The sequence below is a fragment of the Pezoporus occidentalis genome, unplaced genomic scaffold, assembly GCF_034315485.1.
Source record: "Pezoporus occidentalis ecotype Australia unplaced genomic scaffold, CSIRO_AGI_Poc_V1 ctg6, whole genome shotgun sequence".
NCBI lineage: Eukaryota > Metazoa > Chordata > Aves > Psittaciformes > Psittacidae > Pezoporus > Pezoporus occidentalis.
Genome location: NW_026915943.1, coordinates 9,138,186 through 9,154,496, shown reverse-complemented (window position 1 = coordinate 9,154,496; position 16,311 = coordinate 9,138,186). Strand labels below are relative to the sequence as shown.

The 16,311-nt window shown below is 40.4% G+C and overlaps 1 protein-coding gene across 6 annotated transcripts in view; it reads right to left on the bottom strand.

The window, feature by feature from the left end:
* Positions 1-11,962, bottom strand: part of CEP295 (centrosomal protein 295) — a 40,102-nt gene extending 28,140 nt beyond the window's left edge. For 3 of the 6 annotated variants that reach the window (XM_062639316.1, XM_062639315.1, XM_062639317.1), the window contains exons 1-8: positions 11,489-11,621; positions 9,565-9,765; positions 8,276-8,400; positions 7,305-7,398; positions 3,729-3,842; positions 2,250-2,390; positions 1,298-1,481; positions 196-366 (exon numbers count right to left, since the gene is read on the bottom strand). In XM_062639316.1, coding sequence (XP_062495300.1) covers positions 196-366; positions 1,298-1,481; positions 2,250-2,390; positions 3,729-3,842; positions 7,305-7,398; positions 8,276-8,400; positions 9,565-9,765; positions 11,489-11,596 — 1,138 coding nt within the window. In that variant the 5' untranslated portion in view covers positions 11,597-11,621. Of the gene's footprint in view, positions 1-195; positions 367-1,297; positions 1,482-2,249; positions 2,391-3,728; positions 3,843-7,304; positions 7,399-8,275; positions 8,401-9,564; positions 9,766-11,488 lie in introns of all 6 variants that reach the window. The other 3 variants (XM_062639320.1, XM_062639318.1, XM_062639319.1) reach the window with 3 other exon arrangements.
* Between the last annotated feature and the right edge of the window lie 4,349 nt (positions 11,963-16,311).

Below are 16,311 nucleotides of genomic sequence, written 5' to 3'. Positions count from 1 at the left end.
ACTCATAATCATGAAAGCATCTGTGATAAACATCATAAACCACTGAATACTAAAATACTTCACAACCTTCAAGGAATATACTACAGACATTTTAGTTAATACTACCGTTAATTTATTTGATACATTAAAACTAAGTATCCTCTCTTCTACTATAAAACCAAAAGTTTAAGTTAAATCTGAAGTTAAAGGGTTTACCTTCTGATTCGATGGGGACCTCCTCTTCTGGCTGAGTGTTACAGGCAGATTCTGGTTGAATGCCACAAGCCGATTCTTGCTCCAAAGAGATATCAAGGTCATTATCTTGAGATCTATCAGGAGCTGGCAGAGGTTGTGGTTCAAACTGCAAAATGAGGTCTTCTTTCATTTCTAATGAAAAGATCACAACATAAAACAACCAACTGGAATAAAATGCCAGCAACACTACAAATCCCTAGAAGTTCAAGTAACAATTAGCTTCTTTTGCAACAGATTTAACTCAATTACCTTTTTTTTTTCCAAAATAGAAAATTCAAGACTGTTTAGATCGTTGGTTATCCATTAATTCACAAATTCTACAGGCTTGTCCACCAGAATACGCTATGCCTTTCAAATTAAAGGTGTTTGTGATAAAAGGATCATCTTTACACAGAAAGCAGTACACAGGAACAATTACACACAGGAGGACCCCAATAGCTGTGTCAGGGAAAAGATACACTCTGTCCTGGCTGCTCACAGGGCTATTGCAGCATGGTCTGAGTGTGAAATCCTCAAAGATTAGTCAACAGGAGCTCTCCCATGATCTGAGGGGGTTACTGCCTATAAGGGGTGTGGGACACATGGGAAGATCATCTTGAGCTTATATGCTTATTATAAATATTTAAGGGAGGAACCAAAGGCAGGGAAAGGATTAAGTTAGTTTGGGGAGGAACCAAAGGCAGGGAAAGGATTAAGTTAGTTTGGGGAGGAACAAGTGTGAGGAAAAATATCAGAATATGGGAATAAAAGGGCCTGGTCAGTACACGTGTATGTCCCTGCACTGTGCCTGGAAGTCTGTACCATCTTCTCATTAAACCCATTTCTAGCTGTTTTCCAGGGTGAGAAGTCCTCTATTTTGTACGCATGCATGCACATGGGTAAATAAGGGCTTGTGTGGCCAGCTGGTGTATGCATACTGAAAGCCTGTTTGTGTGTGTGCCTACTGTGAATACACACACAGCCTTGCTACCAGCTGGGAACCAGCCAGCCTGGGAACTGGCAGCCACAGCAGCCTCTCCTTCACTGGGCTACTGGATTCAGCAGCCTCCAACAGATTACTTACTCCTGTCTTCACTACACATATCTTCAAATGCAAACTCCAACTCTCTCTGCCATTCTTCTTTTATTTCCATACGTTTGTATGGAGGCACAAAAAGCTGAGGTGGCATCTGCGCTACAATCCGTCTTCTGCGCATCCGATCCATGTTCTGCATTTGCTCAAGTTCTTTCAGTAGCCTTTCCCTGTCCTACAAATAAAAAGGATAACAAACTTTTAGTGTTCACATTCAGACAACCATATGTCAGGACTGATAAAACACTTCCGCTTGGCTACTATGAAGTTAGTTTAATCCTTAATTTAAAATTATCTTTATTCTAGGGAGAAGGTACTTCCTCAGAAGAAGGCTGTATCTGACCTTTAAACACACACATCAAGTAAAAAGCAGTAAGCTTTAGCTATCTCTAGCCTCCAAAAATACTTGTGAAGGTAACACAACAAAACAACAAATTTCAAAGCACACCTCTGAGTACAAAGACCTTTCTCAGCAGTTCAGTTTTTATTTCTTAAAGGAAACAATTTCAGTAATTCCAGACTTCTACACTAACAGAACATCAATCTAAGTAAAACTTGGAAAAGCTTTCCAAAACTAAAACCAAACTGTTGCCTTCTTAATAACAAACTAATTTTTTTCCCCAAAAAGCACAGAATAACCAACTCCAGCTAAAGCTTATGTGGAAAAGTAGAACTCATCACCTATTAAAAAAGGTTTAACTTGATTATTACCAACTGGCTAAGGGCTGTCAGACATGAAGTTAACAATAATTAAAGCATGTTCTTTCATTCTGCCTCTTTCCAGATAGCCAGAGTTTGATGGTGTTTTTAACACATTCTGAAAACTCCATTTAGCCCATCAATTTGCCTCTTGTAATTGTAACTCCTCTGCTTATCACCTACATACAGTTTACTTAACACTGGTCATTCTGACATTAAAAACATGCACAACTACTTCACCTACCTGAGCCAAATGGACCTTCTTCAAGGCGTGACTCCCTCGGACATGTGCCTTTTCAAGCTGCTCTCTTCTCTCCCTTTCTGTCTCCCTATGCAGTTCCTCTAAACGCTTTCCTTCTTCTTCAGCAGCTGACCGAGCATCTGGCTGGCAGTCAATCAATAGTTTAGTGCATTAAGTTCTTTGTAATAGTTTTAAAGCATATGTAACAATAAATAGGGGAATAATCCTGCAGCAAAAGCACTTTTAAAAGAGACACAGAATGCCATATGAACACCCTGGAAGATTTATAGTTCTTGGTTGCAAGCAGGACCAAACTAGCTTCTAGCCTTCGGAAAAAATACATGAATTTACACAAGTGTAAGTGTCAAGTGCTCTAGTTTCAAGCTGTACTAGGGACAATCATCTGTATGATCTGTTATAACAGAGTAGCTATTTTTCCTGCATTACAAGGTAAAAATCAATAAAATGGTTCATACAGATTGACTACTTCTATCCTCATGGATTTGTTTTAAACAAGATGGGGAGGAAGCAGGAATCCAGAAGCATTTATATTCCTTTCTGAGAAACCAGAAACATCTGAAGTGTTTTAAATAAGAAAAACCTTACCAACACATGACAATTTACTTAAGTAAGAAAAAAAGTCATTGCACATAAATACGACCACAAAATTTAACATTTTAGATTTCTTCCATGACAGAGCTGAGCAAACTACAGTGTCTCTTCTTACTCTTTGTGTCTAGCCCTTCAAACATTAGGAAAACCTAAAACTGTATGAATGCACTTCAGAAAATACTCACAAACCCAAATTTATTGAGAGTGCTGATCCAGAACAGGCACTCAGACTGTGGTCTCACACTAACAATAAGCTAAACTATTATTTCATTCACTTCTGAATAATACTGCCTTAATTCAAAAATCACTTCTAAAAGCTAAGCTCTTGCTCCATCTCTTGCTTTTCCAGCTCCTCCCCTTCTGATCTAACTTTGGCCTTTGTTTGAGTCTATTGTAAACTTCAGCAAACTTTCCCATTTGGCATCGTTCTTCTTCCCCAGTTAGACTTCTGCCAGTTTGGCAAGTCAAAACCATTGACTGCATGAACAAGATGAACACAAATACAATGTAAAACTGGGAGTACATAGCTAAAAAGAGAGAAAAAGCAGGGCTACTGTAACTATTAATTTAGCATAAGCCACAAAGCAGATTTGGGTGTCCAATGTCATGCCAGTCTGGTGAACTCACCTCCTTAGAGGTCTGTTCATGTGGGACTGTCACGTGTGATCCCACAAGTGACTGAGCCCATGAAAGGTCTTACAAGGTTTCCTCATCTCAGATTCTGATCAGTAAGTTTTGACATGGTTGCTTTATACAAGTTCATATTTTTCAACCTGATCTAGAAGACTGAGTTGCTGATATCCAGACACTGTGTGCAACATCAAGAAAGATCTATGGAAGTATGTATCACAAACACCTGGAGTTAATCACCTGCTCTCCATCCACTTCTCTGTCCACATAAGGTTCAGAAATATGGTAACGTGTAACAGAAAAGTTGTCAGCACTGTAGGGCTTCACTGCAGGAGCTTTTTTCACTTCAAAATTCTAGGAACAAAAGTACAAGTACAGCTGTATCAGAGAACAGTATCACTAGCAAAGCAACTGAACAGAACATAAATGATCTGTAGCCTTGAATCAGTATTAAAAGAAAGCCACCCCTCCAAATTCTTTCCTGAATTCTCTTCTGGAAATATCTGTTTAAATCCTTACATACATTTAATAACTAATAAAAGACATCAGCACAAGACAGATCCAGAGGGCTTAACAACTGAGAGCATCTAACTGCCTAATGCAAGCTCCTTCACAAAAACTGACATTCAAGAGCTCTACCTTAATGTTTCAAAATCATTACCTTACTTTAAAAGCACTTGCGTTTGATGCACTAATATAAAGCCCACTTACAACAGCTGTCACACTCACCTCAAAGCAGGGCAACCACAGACCCACAATATAATTATATCTAACAGCAAAATAACACTTCTCAAATACTGACTTTCTTTACAAAACTCAGAACTATTCTGTCCAATTTATTGTTTGACCAGAGAAAAGAGCATTTTCCATAATTTCACTGAAAAGTATCCATTCAGACAATACAAGGTTTAATTTGTTTTGGGTTTGTTTGCTTTTTAAAGTTTTGTGTACGCTATCACATTCCAGCTCTTGTGCTAAAGAGTTTGAATTCTGAGCAACCAGACCTTCCCTCTTCTTTGGCTCAGTCTGAAGTTCTCTGGTAAGGTAGCTAGGTTAGGAAGCAGTATTCTGTAGGAGCTCCCTTTGTGCTTCTAACATCTCCTCGATTTATTTTCTCTCAGCTTCCTCTTCCCTAGACTTTTTCCTTAAAAAGCATTCTTGCATTAACTAAACCAGAAAGCTTCGTAGCCTCAGGGGCTTGAAGCCAACATGACTGTAAACAAATGCACACATACAAAGAGCAGCATTAAGTCTCAGGAATCTTAAACTTCTTTCTATGCAAGATGAGGCATTCCAAATTTCAGCATTATCCTGTTATTTTAGAAAGACTGTAGAGTCAAGTCTTTAAAAGAATTCTCTGACAAGCAACTAAGTTTCAGCCTTACCAACAGAACATCAGTAGCTTATTTTATGGTTCTTAAGCAAATGCATGCAATTCTAGTAGGAAAGAAAAAAGATATGTACAAATAAAAACAAACCACCAAGGCTTTCATTTGTACAAAATGCTATTTTAAAAATTGCTAACTTTCTTAATTAATATATCATAGTAATTTAACAGATCAAAATTAACATAAATGCTTGTAGATACCGATTACAGCTCTTAAAACAGACAAGTCCCCTGGCTAAACCTCATTAGCCAGATCACCAGCTGCTTGACCTATACTGTGTTATTTTCTGAACATGTAATTAAACCTCAGCCTTTGGAACTATTAAATAAAACCTGAAACTAACAAATCAGTAATTAAGAACTACAATCGCATCTCCAGAATTCTATTCAAGAATGGGAAGATGCAAGAATTACACTGGAGGCTGAAAAAATAATACTTGTAACATAATGACACCTCACGGTGGAACACTGTAGTTAAGAAGTCATCCATACTTCCATCAAGAGGTTTGTAAGTGTCCCCCCTCTAAGAAAAGTAAATCTTTCTATACTAAAATCTGGCAAAACTGGAGCAGCAATGTCTCATGAAATGAAAACAGTAACATTTTGGGGTTGCATTTCCAATACATATAAATGTTATAGATCATAAAAAAAAAAAATTAAGTTCATAAAGAGCCTGTGACACTTGTCAAGAAATTGGTGTTTACAGTTTAACTTCAATTAAGTAACTTAACAGTTGGGCTAACTAAATAAGGCCTCAATTCCTAAAAGCTGTTCTTGTGAGAATTAGTTATGGCAAGATATCTAGAGGAAAAAAGCTTCTTTTGCAAAGTAACAGTAATTGCAGTATATTAAGAAAACGTTCCTTATGTTGTAAGTAACCACACTGTCTAAGCTCCATTTTATGAAATTTTATTCAATTGTTATTGCAACAGAGCATCAGATTATGATTATAACTATGTTTAATAACCTCTTTATGTAAATTGATTCAAGAAAATAAGCATGCTTATGCAGATGACCTTGTAATTTGCTGTAATTCACAGGATTTAAAGTTAAGCAATTCAAATTCAGTGCCTTTTGAGTCATACATTTGCAAGACAAAGCCCCAGATTTCCCACCCTCCCCCTTAAAATTGACAGTTAACATCTTTTGTTTTCTCTCTCTATACAGAACTGGGAATAAGCCACAGCTCTAATCATCTATTACTTCCCATTTACCCCATGCAGTACATGACACCCAGTTACTCTTCCAAGAAAATAACTATTCTTCACCCTGTGCCCTTCCAGCAACATATGCCTCTGACAAAAGGATTAAAATCCTTACAGATACGAAAACTAGGAAAAAGGCTCCAATTCAGCTAGTCTTTACATGAATCACATTAACATGCTGTGCTACGTTTAAACAATGCAATCTTTCCTCAACATAAATCCAACATGTCTGCAGAATTGTTGATTCGATTTGCCATTATTGAAACATGAATTCATTAAAAGCAAGCCCAGGTACTGTAGAAAATTCAGCTGCTTGCAAACTCTCTTAAAACCAGCTAAAATCATGTTTACTGAAAAGGTGAGTAAACAACGTGTTCACGGGTGGAAATGCATCACATTGTAGAGTTTCAGGAAAGGAAGTTATGACTGTGCAATACTTTGTCCTGGGTTCAGCTGTAACAGTCATTTTTCTCCTTCTTAGTAGCTGGTGCAGTGCTGGTTTTGACTATAGTCTGACAACAACGCTGATAACACACCAAACTTTTAGTTGTTGCAAAGTAACGTTTACCCCAATCAAGGACTTTTCAGTCTCATGCTCTGACAGCAAGGAGAGGCACAAGAAGCTGGGAGGAAGCAGAGACAGGACACCTGACCCAAACTAGCCAGGTATTGACCCAGACCTGTCATCTTAACACAATTACAAATGCACCAGAACCTGTAGAAACCTGAACAAAGTCTTCTTGCTTGCCGGTAAAAAAATAGACCGAGAGGGAAATTCTACATTTTAAAATGGAAAGAGAGATGCATTACTGAGGTTATTAGATTAAAAGTATGATATAGTACTGTGTCTTTTTATCTGTTATATCATCTAGAATGTTGAGGTGGTGTGTCCATGCTGAGAAAGATCACTGTAGAGTTTAGCACTACTGCGGCTATTAAATAAAAATGAAATCATGATAAAGTTTAAATGATGCACTAACCACAAAAATAGGATCTCAGATGACAAGAGATAAAAATCCACACACAACAAGAGAACAGAACTAAACCAATACCAAAGCTTGGTAGTAAGAGGTCTACTAATACATAAGCCAGTAATTTTCTTGGGTTTTGCTGAACCACTCTCATATGTATGCAAACAGCAATTCTGGATATCGAAGCAATAAATAATCATTACATTCTATGGTATCCTGAAATTGCGATCACTATGAAATCATGGATACATACCTCAAGAGGATGTCGTGGAGGAGGTGGCAAGCTTGCAATTTTGGCTGCTCTTTGTCTTTCTACTTCCAGAGCATGTTTACGTGCATTTGTTCGTCTTGGGGAGGAAAAAATCAGAGCACACATCCCCACCCAAAAAGAAAGCGAGAAGAAAGAAGGAAAATAATTCAAGAAACAATGACAGCAAATGACTGTGCAAAAAAAAAAAGGCAAACCTAAAAATAAACAGATTCAGCTGTACTTGAATTGAATGCTTGGGAGATAGGAAAGGGCAAGCACACTGGAAAGTCAACAGAACTTGCGCTGACAGGCAGCACTGGAAAACTATCTGTTGCAGCAATGCAAAAATATTAATACACACAAGCTTCTAAAGCACAAAGATAAATCCCTGGCTTTCACTGTGGTTTTTGGTAAGCACTGCAGCACTTCAAATACTTTTAATTACTCAACTGTGGACAAAATTAAGTGTTTAATCAATAGGTCTCAGCTCTTACTCAAGCACAACTGTCCCCAAGACTACACAGTTCATTTTCCATGCTAGCCCAAGTTTGGTGCAGTCTGTTTAAACCCAAGCAAACTAAAAGACCCTAACCCTCCCAAAACCACCACACATGCTAAGAAGGAAGACCATGACAAACGCACTAAGTCCTTTTTGCAGGCAGGTAACTCCCCATCAGGCACTGGCCTGAGAATATTGCATTTTGTATGTCACTGAATAGCTGTCAGTCAACAACCCCGACTGAAAACAGCAACAGAAAAATGAAAGGCCCCCGCTTCTTGAGAGCCTGCAAGGCCAGTTTGTTCTTAAAACTAGTTCTTACCAAAATCCACAAGCTTTAGCCACCAGCATTAATTCTCTAACCCATACAATTTCAAGATTCAAAAAGCTCAACGCTAGAAGCACTTCTGCCTTTCACCTTGGGACATTGTAAAATGCACTCTGTGCTTAATGAAACCAGGGAGTTATTGCATACCGGGCTTGCTCACGAAGTAAGTTTTCTTTTTGGTATTTCTGCTCTTTCAAGGCTTTCCTGTGCCTCTTCTCTGCTTGTTGTCTCCTTTCCTCTGCTTGTTTTGCCAGAGCTTCTAAGTCAGGTTCCTTAACAATAAAATATCACAAGCACTTAATACAGGGTTTTACTCCTCAAACTATCAGTGTGATATTTCAAATTAAGTTCTGCTGTAAGAATCACAAGCTCAAAATCACTTTCTACAGTATTACAGCAAAAATACCCTAAATAATAGCTTTTCCTTCTCTTCTCTCTTTATTCTCTTTCCTACCATCAACAGCAGCAAATTTACCACATTCCTCAGCCAATGTAACCAAATATTAATGTGGAAACCTCAACTTTTCTCTGCATCTCTGGTGAAGAGGGTAATATACTTACCCATTTTAGCAAATGCTGTACAAGAGAAAACATGTTACTACCTTTCAGTCATAAACTACAACAACTGTGTCTCACCAGAAACATTTATGATTAGTTCTCTGTGGCACTGGTACCAGTTTTCCACAAACTCATCCCTCCTAGCATCAGAAAGGAGTTTTCAAAAGATGATTTAGGGACACTGAAGCATGGAAAGGTATAATGCTGGGTTAAAAGCTCGATTAATTTCACAAGTAAGCTAGCCTGCAAAATCCATGCAAGAAATCTGTAGCACTGATTTCTGTAAACCTGGCTCAGTGTCAGATCTGTGGAAAATTTCTACCTAACAACCTCAGTGAGCTCTCAAAGACAGCCTACACAAGTTACAGGATTTTAAAGAGGTGTAAATTTGTTACAGGTGCAAAATTAAGAAGTGAACCACTTGACAGGCAAAGGCCTCGGAAGCCCTTACCAAGACTTTCCAAGTCACTTGAGCAGTGAAGGAAAAAAAGGTGTATTTTCCTAAGCACAGAAAAGATACCGTTACATGGTAAAGAAAAAGAGTTATTATATGTCTGACATACTTGAGACAACAATTCACCATGTGCAATGTAGTCAAGTACAAATATACACTATCATATATATATGTGTACAATCTAACACAAATAACTCTAAGAGTTTGCATAGCCAAAGCCTCAGCAAACGCGCCTGCCAGACCATTTAAATCTTGGTCTTGCGGAATGATGCCTGCAAAAAAGAACATGAACATTTCCAAGAAGCTTCCATTCTTCAAAGCTGCTGGTTTGAGTATTAGGGCTGCAAGATACAGAATATAAAAACCTGGTATTTCTAGAGCATCCAGAATTTCTCTGACAATACTATTAAGCTGTTTCACTTACATTTTCCTTGGCTTGTCGGTGACCCTCACCAATTGCCCTTAGGCTTGATAAATAAAATTCTTCTAAGGCTTTCATCTTTTCATCCTGCGCTTTCTGCCACTCGGCTCTCAGTGCCTCCTCTAATTGATGGAGTTGTTCTTCTCTCCTCTGCTTTACCTTCTGTCTTATCTGCAAGGCGATATACTTTTGTTGCTCTCTAACCTGCAGGAACAGTATTTATGTTTTGTCAGCAACTTACTTTTTACTGCAAGTCTTTCCACAACATACTCTATCCTCTTTTCAGCTTTCCATCTCATCTACTATACCATTGACATCTGTCCAGAAAATACTTTAAAGTTGCTGTTACCTTTTCCCAAACTTTGTATGTTAAATAATAAACTTAATCATAGTTAAATGTTTCTGTCAAAGTCCCAAGGCAACATACAACTGGCAAATAAAATGCAAAAACTGCTTGAAATATCCTTCTCCCCAAAGCCACAATGCAATAATTTATTAAAGACTTCTATTACAATGCAACATATAAAAAAGCCCAAGAGGGGTGAAAGATTAGTACACAGTAAACATCTTTAAGATGTATCTTTTGAGGACATTAAAGACCAGAATAGCTTGTGTGGGACAAAGCAGACGAAGGCTAAGAAAAGAGTAAGAGAAATGGAGAAATAGCCCTGTGGTGTAACAGCAGCACAGCAGAACAGAAACAGTAGAAAGACGAGATGAACAGGTATGTTCTTCAGAACATAGAAGTACTCTGCTCAGACATCCTAAAAGGAGCTATACCTAAAACATTTTGAGCTATGACATACTGTAGCAATTCAGTTCATCTGGAGGAAAGCTCTGAAGTTCCATATTAGCAGCTGTTGTCTTATTGCTTCTGTGTGATCACTGTGAAAACTCCTCGAACACTGTAGGCAGTGACACACAAGTGACACACCAGCAGAAGAGAAACAACTGCATGTTCACAGCCAAATAAAAATGGTGGATACTGGGAAGCTAGTAGGGAAGAAGAAATTCTGGAACATTTGTTCCAGCAAATCTAACAAATAGACATTTCATGAGCAAAATATGCACTTAGTAGTAAATAAACATGAGAAAAACGGAAGTTACTCACAAACTAAATGGAAATCTAATAAACAATATTGGGGGTGGGACTAGTGGAAGAGTGCCTGGAAAGCTGTCACAGAGGAAAAGTTCTTGAGGATGTTGGCCAGGTGTGTGCCCAGGAAGCTAAGAAGGCCAATAGCATCCTGGCCAGTATCAGCACTAGTGCACCCAGGAGGACCAGGGCAATGACTGTCCCCCTGTACAGGGCACTGGTGAGGCTGCACCTTTAATCCTGTGTTCAGTTCTGGGCACCTCACATTGAGGTGCTGGAGCGTGTTCAGAGAAGGCCAACAAAGCTGGTGAAGGGTCTGCAGCACAAGGGTGATGAGGAGCAGCTGAGGAAACATAGGTTGTTCAGCGTGGAGAAAAGGAGGCTCAGGGGAGCTCTTACAACTACCTGAAAGGACATTGTAGTGAGGTGGGTGCTGGTCTCTTATCCCAAGTAAGAAGTGATAGGACAAGATGCAATGGACTCAGGCAGTGCCACAGGAGGTTTAGACGGGAGGTAAGGAAAAGTTTCTTCACTGAAACGGTTATCAAGCAATGGAACAGGCTGCCCAGGGAAGCAGTGGTGTTACCATCCCTGGAGGTACTTAAAAGACATATAGATGTAGCACTTAGGAAAATGCTTTAGTGGTGGACTTGGCAGTGCTGGGTTAACGGTTGGACTGCATGATCTTAAAGGTTTTCTCCAACCTAAATGATTCTATGATTCTAGAATATTACAACCATGAGATTTAGCTTACATGAAATAAAATTTTCAGTTCATTTTCCTAAATTATTTGTAACATCACTAAATAAAATAACATGCAAAACCACACACCTGCTGCAGCCTCAGCTTTCTTCTCCTTTCATATTCTTCTTTCAGCAGCATGGTTTCCTCATTAGGACTAAGCCTCAGTTGCCCAACTTTTGCAACTTTCCTCTTCATTTCTGGAAACGTGAATAATCAACTTCTGAGAGAACAACATGAAAACCAGAAATTGTACATGAATTATATAAGTAAACCAGGTAAAAAAAAATCCAAACAAATATTGCCATCATCTTACAAATCTATCACAGTCTTTAAGAGCATGAGCTACAATTGTTCAAGTCTATTTCAAATGTACTCAATGACATTGGCACCATCTTTGTCACAGTCACAAACTCACCGCTTTTGATTATTATGCTATATAGTAAACTGCAACAGCTTTACATTCTCATTCTACACTGTGGACCTGACAGGTAAAACCGCAAAGTGAATAGTGAACACCATCCAACACGTGGGAAGATTAAACAAAACACGAAAAAAAACAAACAACAAAAAGCTACTACACATGAAAGCAAGGTGGGCACATAGGTGATTCATAGTGAAATGTTCTCATAGCAGTTGTAAGATACTGTGTTTGTTGACGTTTCTGACTGCAGTCCAAGGTTTTCTACCTTGAAGGTGTGAAACTCCACCAACAGCCTGCATGCCAAGCATTTCACTAGAACACTAAAAACCATAACTGAAGGCTTCTTAAGCAGCCGTTTCAAACATTGTTCCCCTGTAAATTTTGCTGTGGAACCAGGATGTACTGGTTCAAGGAGAAAGAAAAAATACTTTTTCAGCCTGATAAGCAGCCTAGTCCAAATTTTCTCCCTTCTCTCAAGCATTTATTTGATGTTTAAATATGCATATCCCTGAAAATACTCTCCCAAAACAAAGCAGCAAAACTTTCAAAAGCCACTGTTCAGTTCTGAAAATCTTACGAACAAGAATGAAAAATCCACATAGCCCTAAGAATTTAATCACGTTACACTTTGAAAGAGTTCTCTTCAGTATATAAATTAAACAAATCTCACAAACATTCTAAAGAAATCAGGTCAGCTGTAAAACCAAAATAATTATCACCGACTGGTTTGGGTTGGAAGAGACTTTAAAGCTCATCCAGTCCCAAACCCCTGCCGTGTGCAAGGACACCTTCCACTAGAGCAGGTTCCTCCAAGCTCTGTCCAACCTGGCCTTGAACACTGCCAGGGATGGGGCAAACACAGCTTCTCTGGGCATCCTGTACCAGAGCCTCACCACGCGCACAGGGAAGAGTTTCTTCCTAATGTAAATCTCCCCTCTTTCAGTTTAAAGCCATTTCCCCTTGTCCTGTCACTACATGTCCTTGTAAAAAGCCCCTCTCCAGATATCTTGTGGACCCTTTAGGTATTAGAAGCTGCTCTAAGGTCTCCCCAGAGCCTTCTCTTCCCCAGGCTGAACAAGCTCAATGCTCTCAGCATGTCTCCACAGAAGTGCTCCAGCCCTCGGAGCATCTTCTAATTATCCACAAGATACTTTTAGTAGAGGTTATTAAACCAATGAATCCCAAGTTCATTACAGGATAAACGGGGATAGAAGATCATATTTCCTGCTGGCTTTCCCATACTCATCAGGTAAAAAACAGAAGTTTATCAATACACATAGTTAAGGAGGAAATGACTACCTCCCTCCTCCCCCCCCATAAAGAAAGGAAAAATTTAGAGGATGAACAATATGAAGTCTAGATCTAACACTTAAAAAAAAATAAACCAAAAGCAGATAACGCAAACGCCACAGTAAAGCAGCCAACATTTGCCCAGATTCAGTTGCAGCACAAAGCCATCAGTAAAAGCACAACGGGTAAGACTAAGTCAGCCTTTCCTGAGACCTAGAGAAGTTCCGTGAGCACCATTAACGCCTCTCACATTCCTACCCAGAGCAGCTCCCAGAGCCATGAAAGGCAGCCCCTCGCCGGGGCCCCGCCCTGAGGCGCCCTCCTCAGGGGCAGTGACCGGAACGGAGTCCCCACGCTCAGCAGCTCTGCACCGGAGGCCCGATCCCTGGGAACCGCCGCGGGGCCTCGGCCGCTAGACCAAACCGAGCTGAGGAGGGACTATGCAGAGAGAACGGAAGGGAAAGGAAGGTACAGCCTCACCCAGCCCCGGGAGCCGGGGAAGGGACGGCAAGAGAGCAACCCCACTGCGGGGAGCCCGCACCTACCCGCGCTCCTCACGGCGCCACCAACCACGGCCTCCGGTCGCCACCTCACCGCCAGCAGCCAATGGCTGCGGGCGCAGCGGGAAACTGAGCGCTACGGCTGGATCAGCCTCTGCGCATGCGCAATGTTAGCCTCGACGCTCACCACCACCAACCCCAGCGCGCATGCGGAAGAGCCGACCTTCCTCCTCCCACGGGGGCCGAACCCCACCCCTGCCCTCTGGTGACCAATGGGAACAGGGAAAAGATGCCGTAAGTGACCAATGGGAACTGGGGAAAGCCGCCACGGGCGGAAGCCTGCGGGTATAAAAGGGGCTCTGGGTGGACGTGGGAGGACGCAACTCGCTCTTCGCGTGATCCGTAGTCTTAGCCCCTTTCGAAGGGCTAACTTAAATGGGGTTAATGTTTTGCACACTTAATCAGGCAATTGCTACATGTGCTTAAAAGGGAAAATCGCTGTCAGTTTCTCACTACCGTATCCGCAGCCCTCAGTCAGGGTTTCTGAGTGCCAAAGCTGCTGTAGGAGGGCTCTGGGCTAACCTGCACGTGGTGAGGGAGCAGAATAAAGCCCAACACTGAGTTGTACTTCTATGCAACTTCCGTATTTAACCTCTTCTATATGCACTCCGTGAGTAGGAGTAAATTTAGGTAAATGAGCGTGGTCTGTGCTACTGCCTCAACCTTGTAACCAGTGCTGATCTCTTCTATAAACCTCTTTTTTTTTTTTAACTAATGTCTGCAGCAATACTAGTCTGCTGCTTTGCTTTACCCTCGTGTTTTAGTTTTCTTTCTAACAGTACCGCTTATTACACGTGCCAGACCTGCAGCAGCTGGGGTTTGAAAGTGGGGTCATGGTATCTTGGATTCACGAGGAACATAATGCTGAGAAAAAAAACTCGTGTTCATGTGGGGAGAAACAATTCTGCACTTATGGATGAAGCAACAGTGGCCTTGCTAGACGGTTTCTTTGCATTGAGTACGTTCCCATTTGCTGCTGCAAAATGGAAGAAACACTTAAGAATGGGTCAGGTACAAAGGAGATGAGCGGTTGTCTCAAGCAGAAATGCGAATGCGAAGTGTGGCTACTTTCTAAGGCAGTTTCTTCTAGAAAAGGGAAAAAATAACTTTATACTAGGAGCTAACTGCTGTAATAACCCACTATGTTGTGCCCCAAGGGATGGAAACCAGGAAAGCTGTGATCCCTTGGTAAGACTTGGAAATAGGGTGTATGCAGATGAACCAAATGATAATGAAATACACTGAAAAAACACAGAACTGCAAATAAAAGATGTAAGTGCAGGAAGAAGAGGCAACAGCAGCTGAATGGGCCTTCTTCCCTGCCTTCCACATTTTCATGCTAAACTGCTGCCTTATTCACAGACTTCTCCTGTCTGTCAAGTGCTCGCAACTTGCTGGTACCAAGCTAATACCGGATTGTACGTTAAAGACACCCAGATGTTTCACGGTATGCATACTGCATAAATTACACTTGAGCACTGCACTTCCAAATGGGTTTTCCAGTCCCTTTATTGGATTTTTTTGTCCTTCAGCATTTTCATTATGGCAGTGCTCTCCACAAGAACATCTCTTCTAAAAAGCTTTATCCTGCAGGTCAACAGGTAAAAACAAACCTTAACAGTCTATTAAGAGAGTAATTGAGATTACAGATTTTTAGAATCCTCTACTTATAAAATGTGAAAGAGGTCAAATATATGCTCCTCAATTATACTACTGAAAAAAGGGATGTTATGAAACCTACATTTGCTGAGTAAGAATTTTGTTTAAGGGTGTTCACTGGTCAATGTATTGCAGAATTACTTCTGCTATCACTTAAATTACATATACTGAAAGAAAAAGGGGGTTTAGTAAACAGTCATTTTAATACTGGAATGTTTTTACTTTTTACTACACCTGTTTGAATTACAGTGCCACAGGCCTACATTAATTCTTTCCCCTTGTGAAGTAGATGGTGTTCCTTTGATAAAAGGTGAATAGCGATGCTGCAGTATCGGTGCATCTAGCCAGGCATATATAAAACTGGAGATAATGGCTCCCCTGTGCTTCAGTTCCCAGTCACATTTCTCCTGGGGGACCAGAATGATACATGGAGGAGTTATCTACAAATTCCCAAGATAGCTGGAGGAAATCTGAATTTCTTTTCAGGAACAGAACACTTGCCATACATAAAAAAATGTCTTGCGGTGTGAATCTATGTGAAAACCTAGATTTAAAAGAAAACATTTTCATTTCATGGGTTTGAAGTTGCCAAGGGCTTGCATGACTGTGAAACCTGCTGCTGAGGTGGACTGCAGTGCAAAAATCACAGTACCAGCCTTCTGCTGTCCCAGGAAATGGCTTTTCAGAGTAGGACTGTCCATACTCTGCTACCACAGAGGATGTTTATTCCATCACCTGATGAACTACTAGCAGGAAGTGTTGGCACAGGCAGGTTGCCTTGGTGTGCTTTGTGGGAACGTTTAGTCTGAATGTAAGATTAGCAAGACTGGAGTTGCCTTTGTGTGCCCTGAGAGAAAAGATTCCTTGTCTCACAGGCAGGTCGAGTAGACCAGCATATACAACCTGTACCTCTTTGTGCCACACAGGAGCACTTGCTTCTTTCTTCATTAGAAATTCACTCATGTCTCTCACTCTCACAA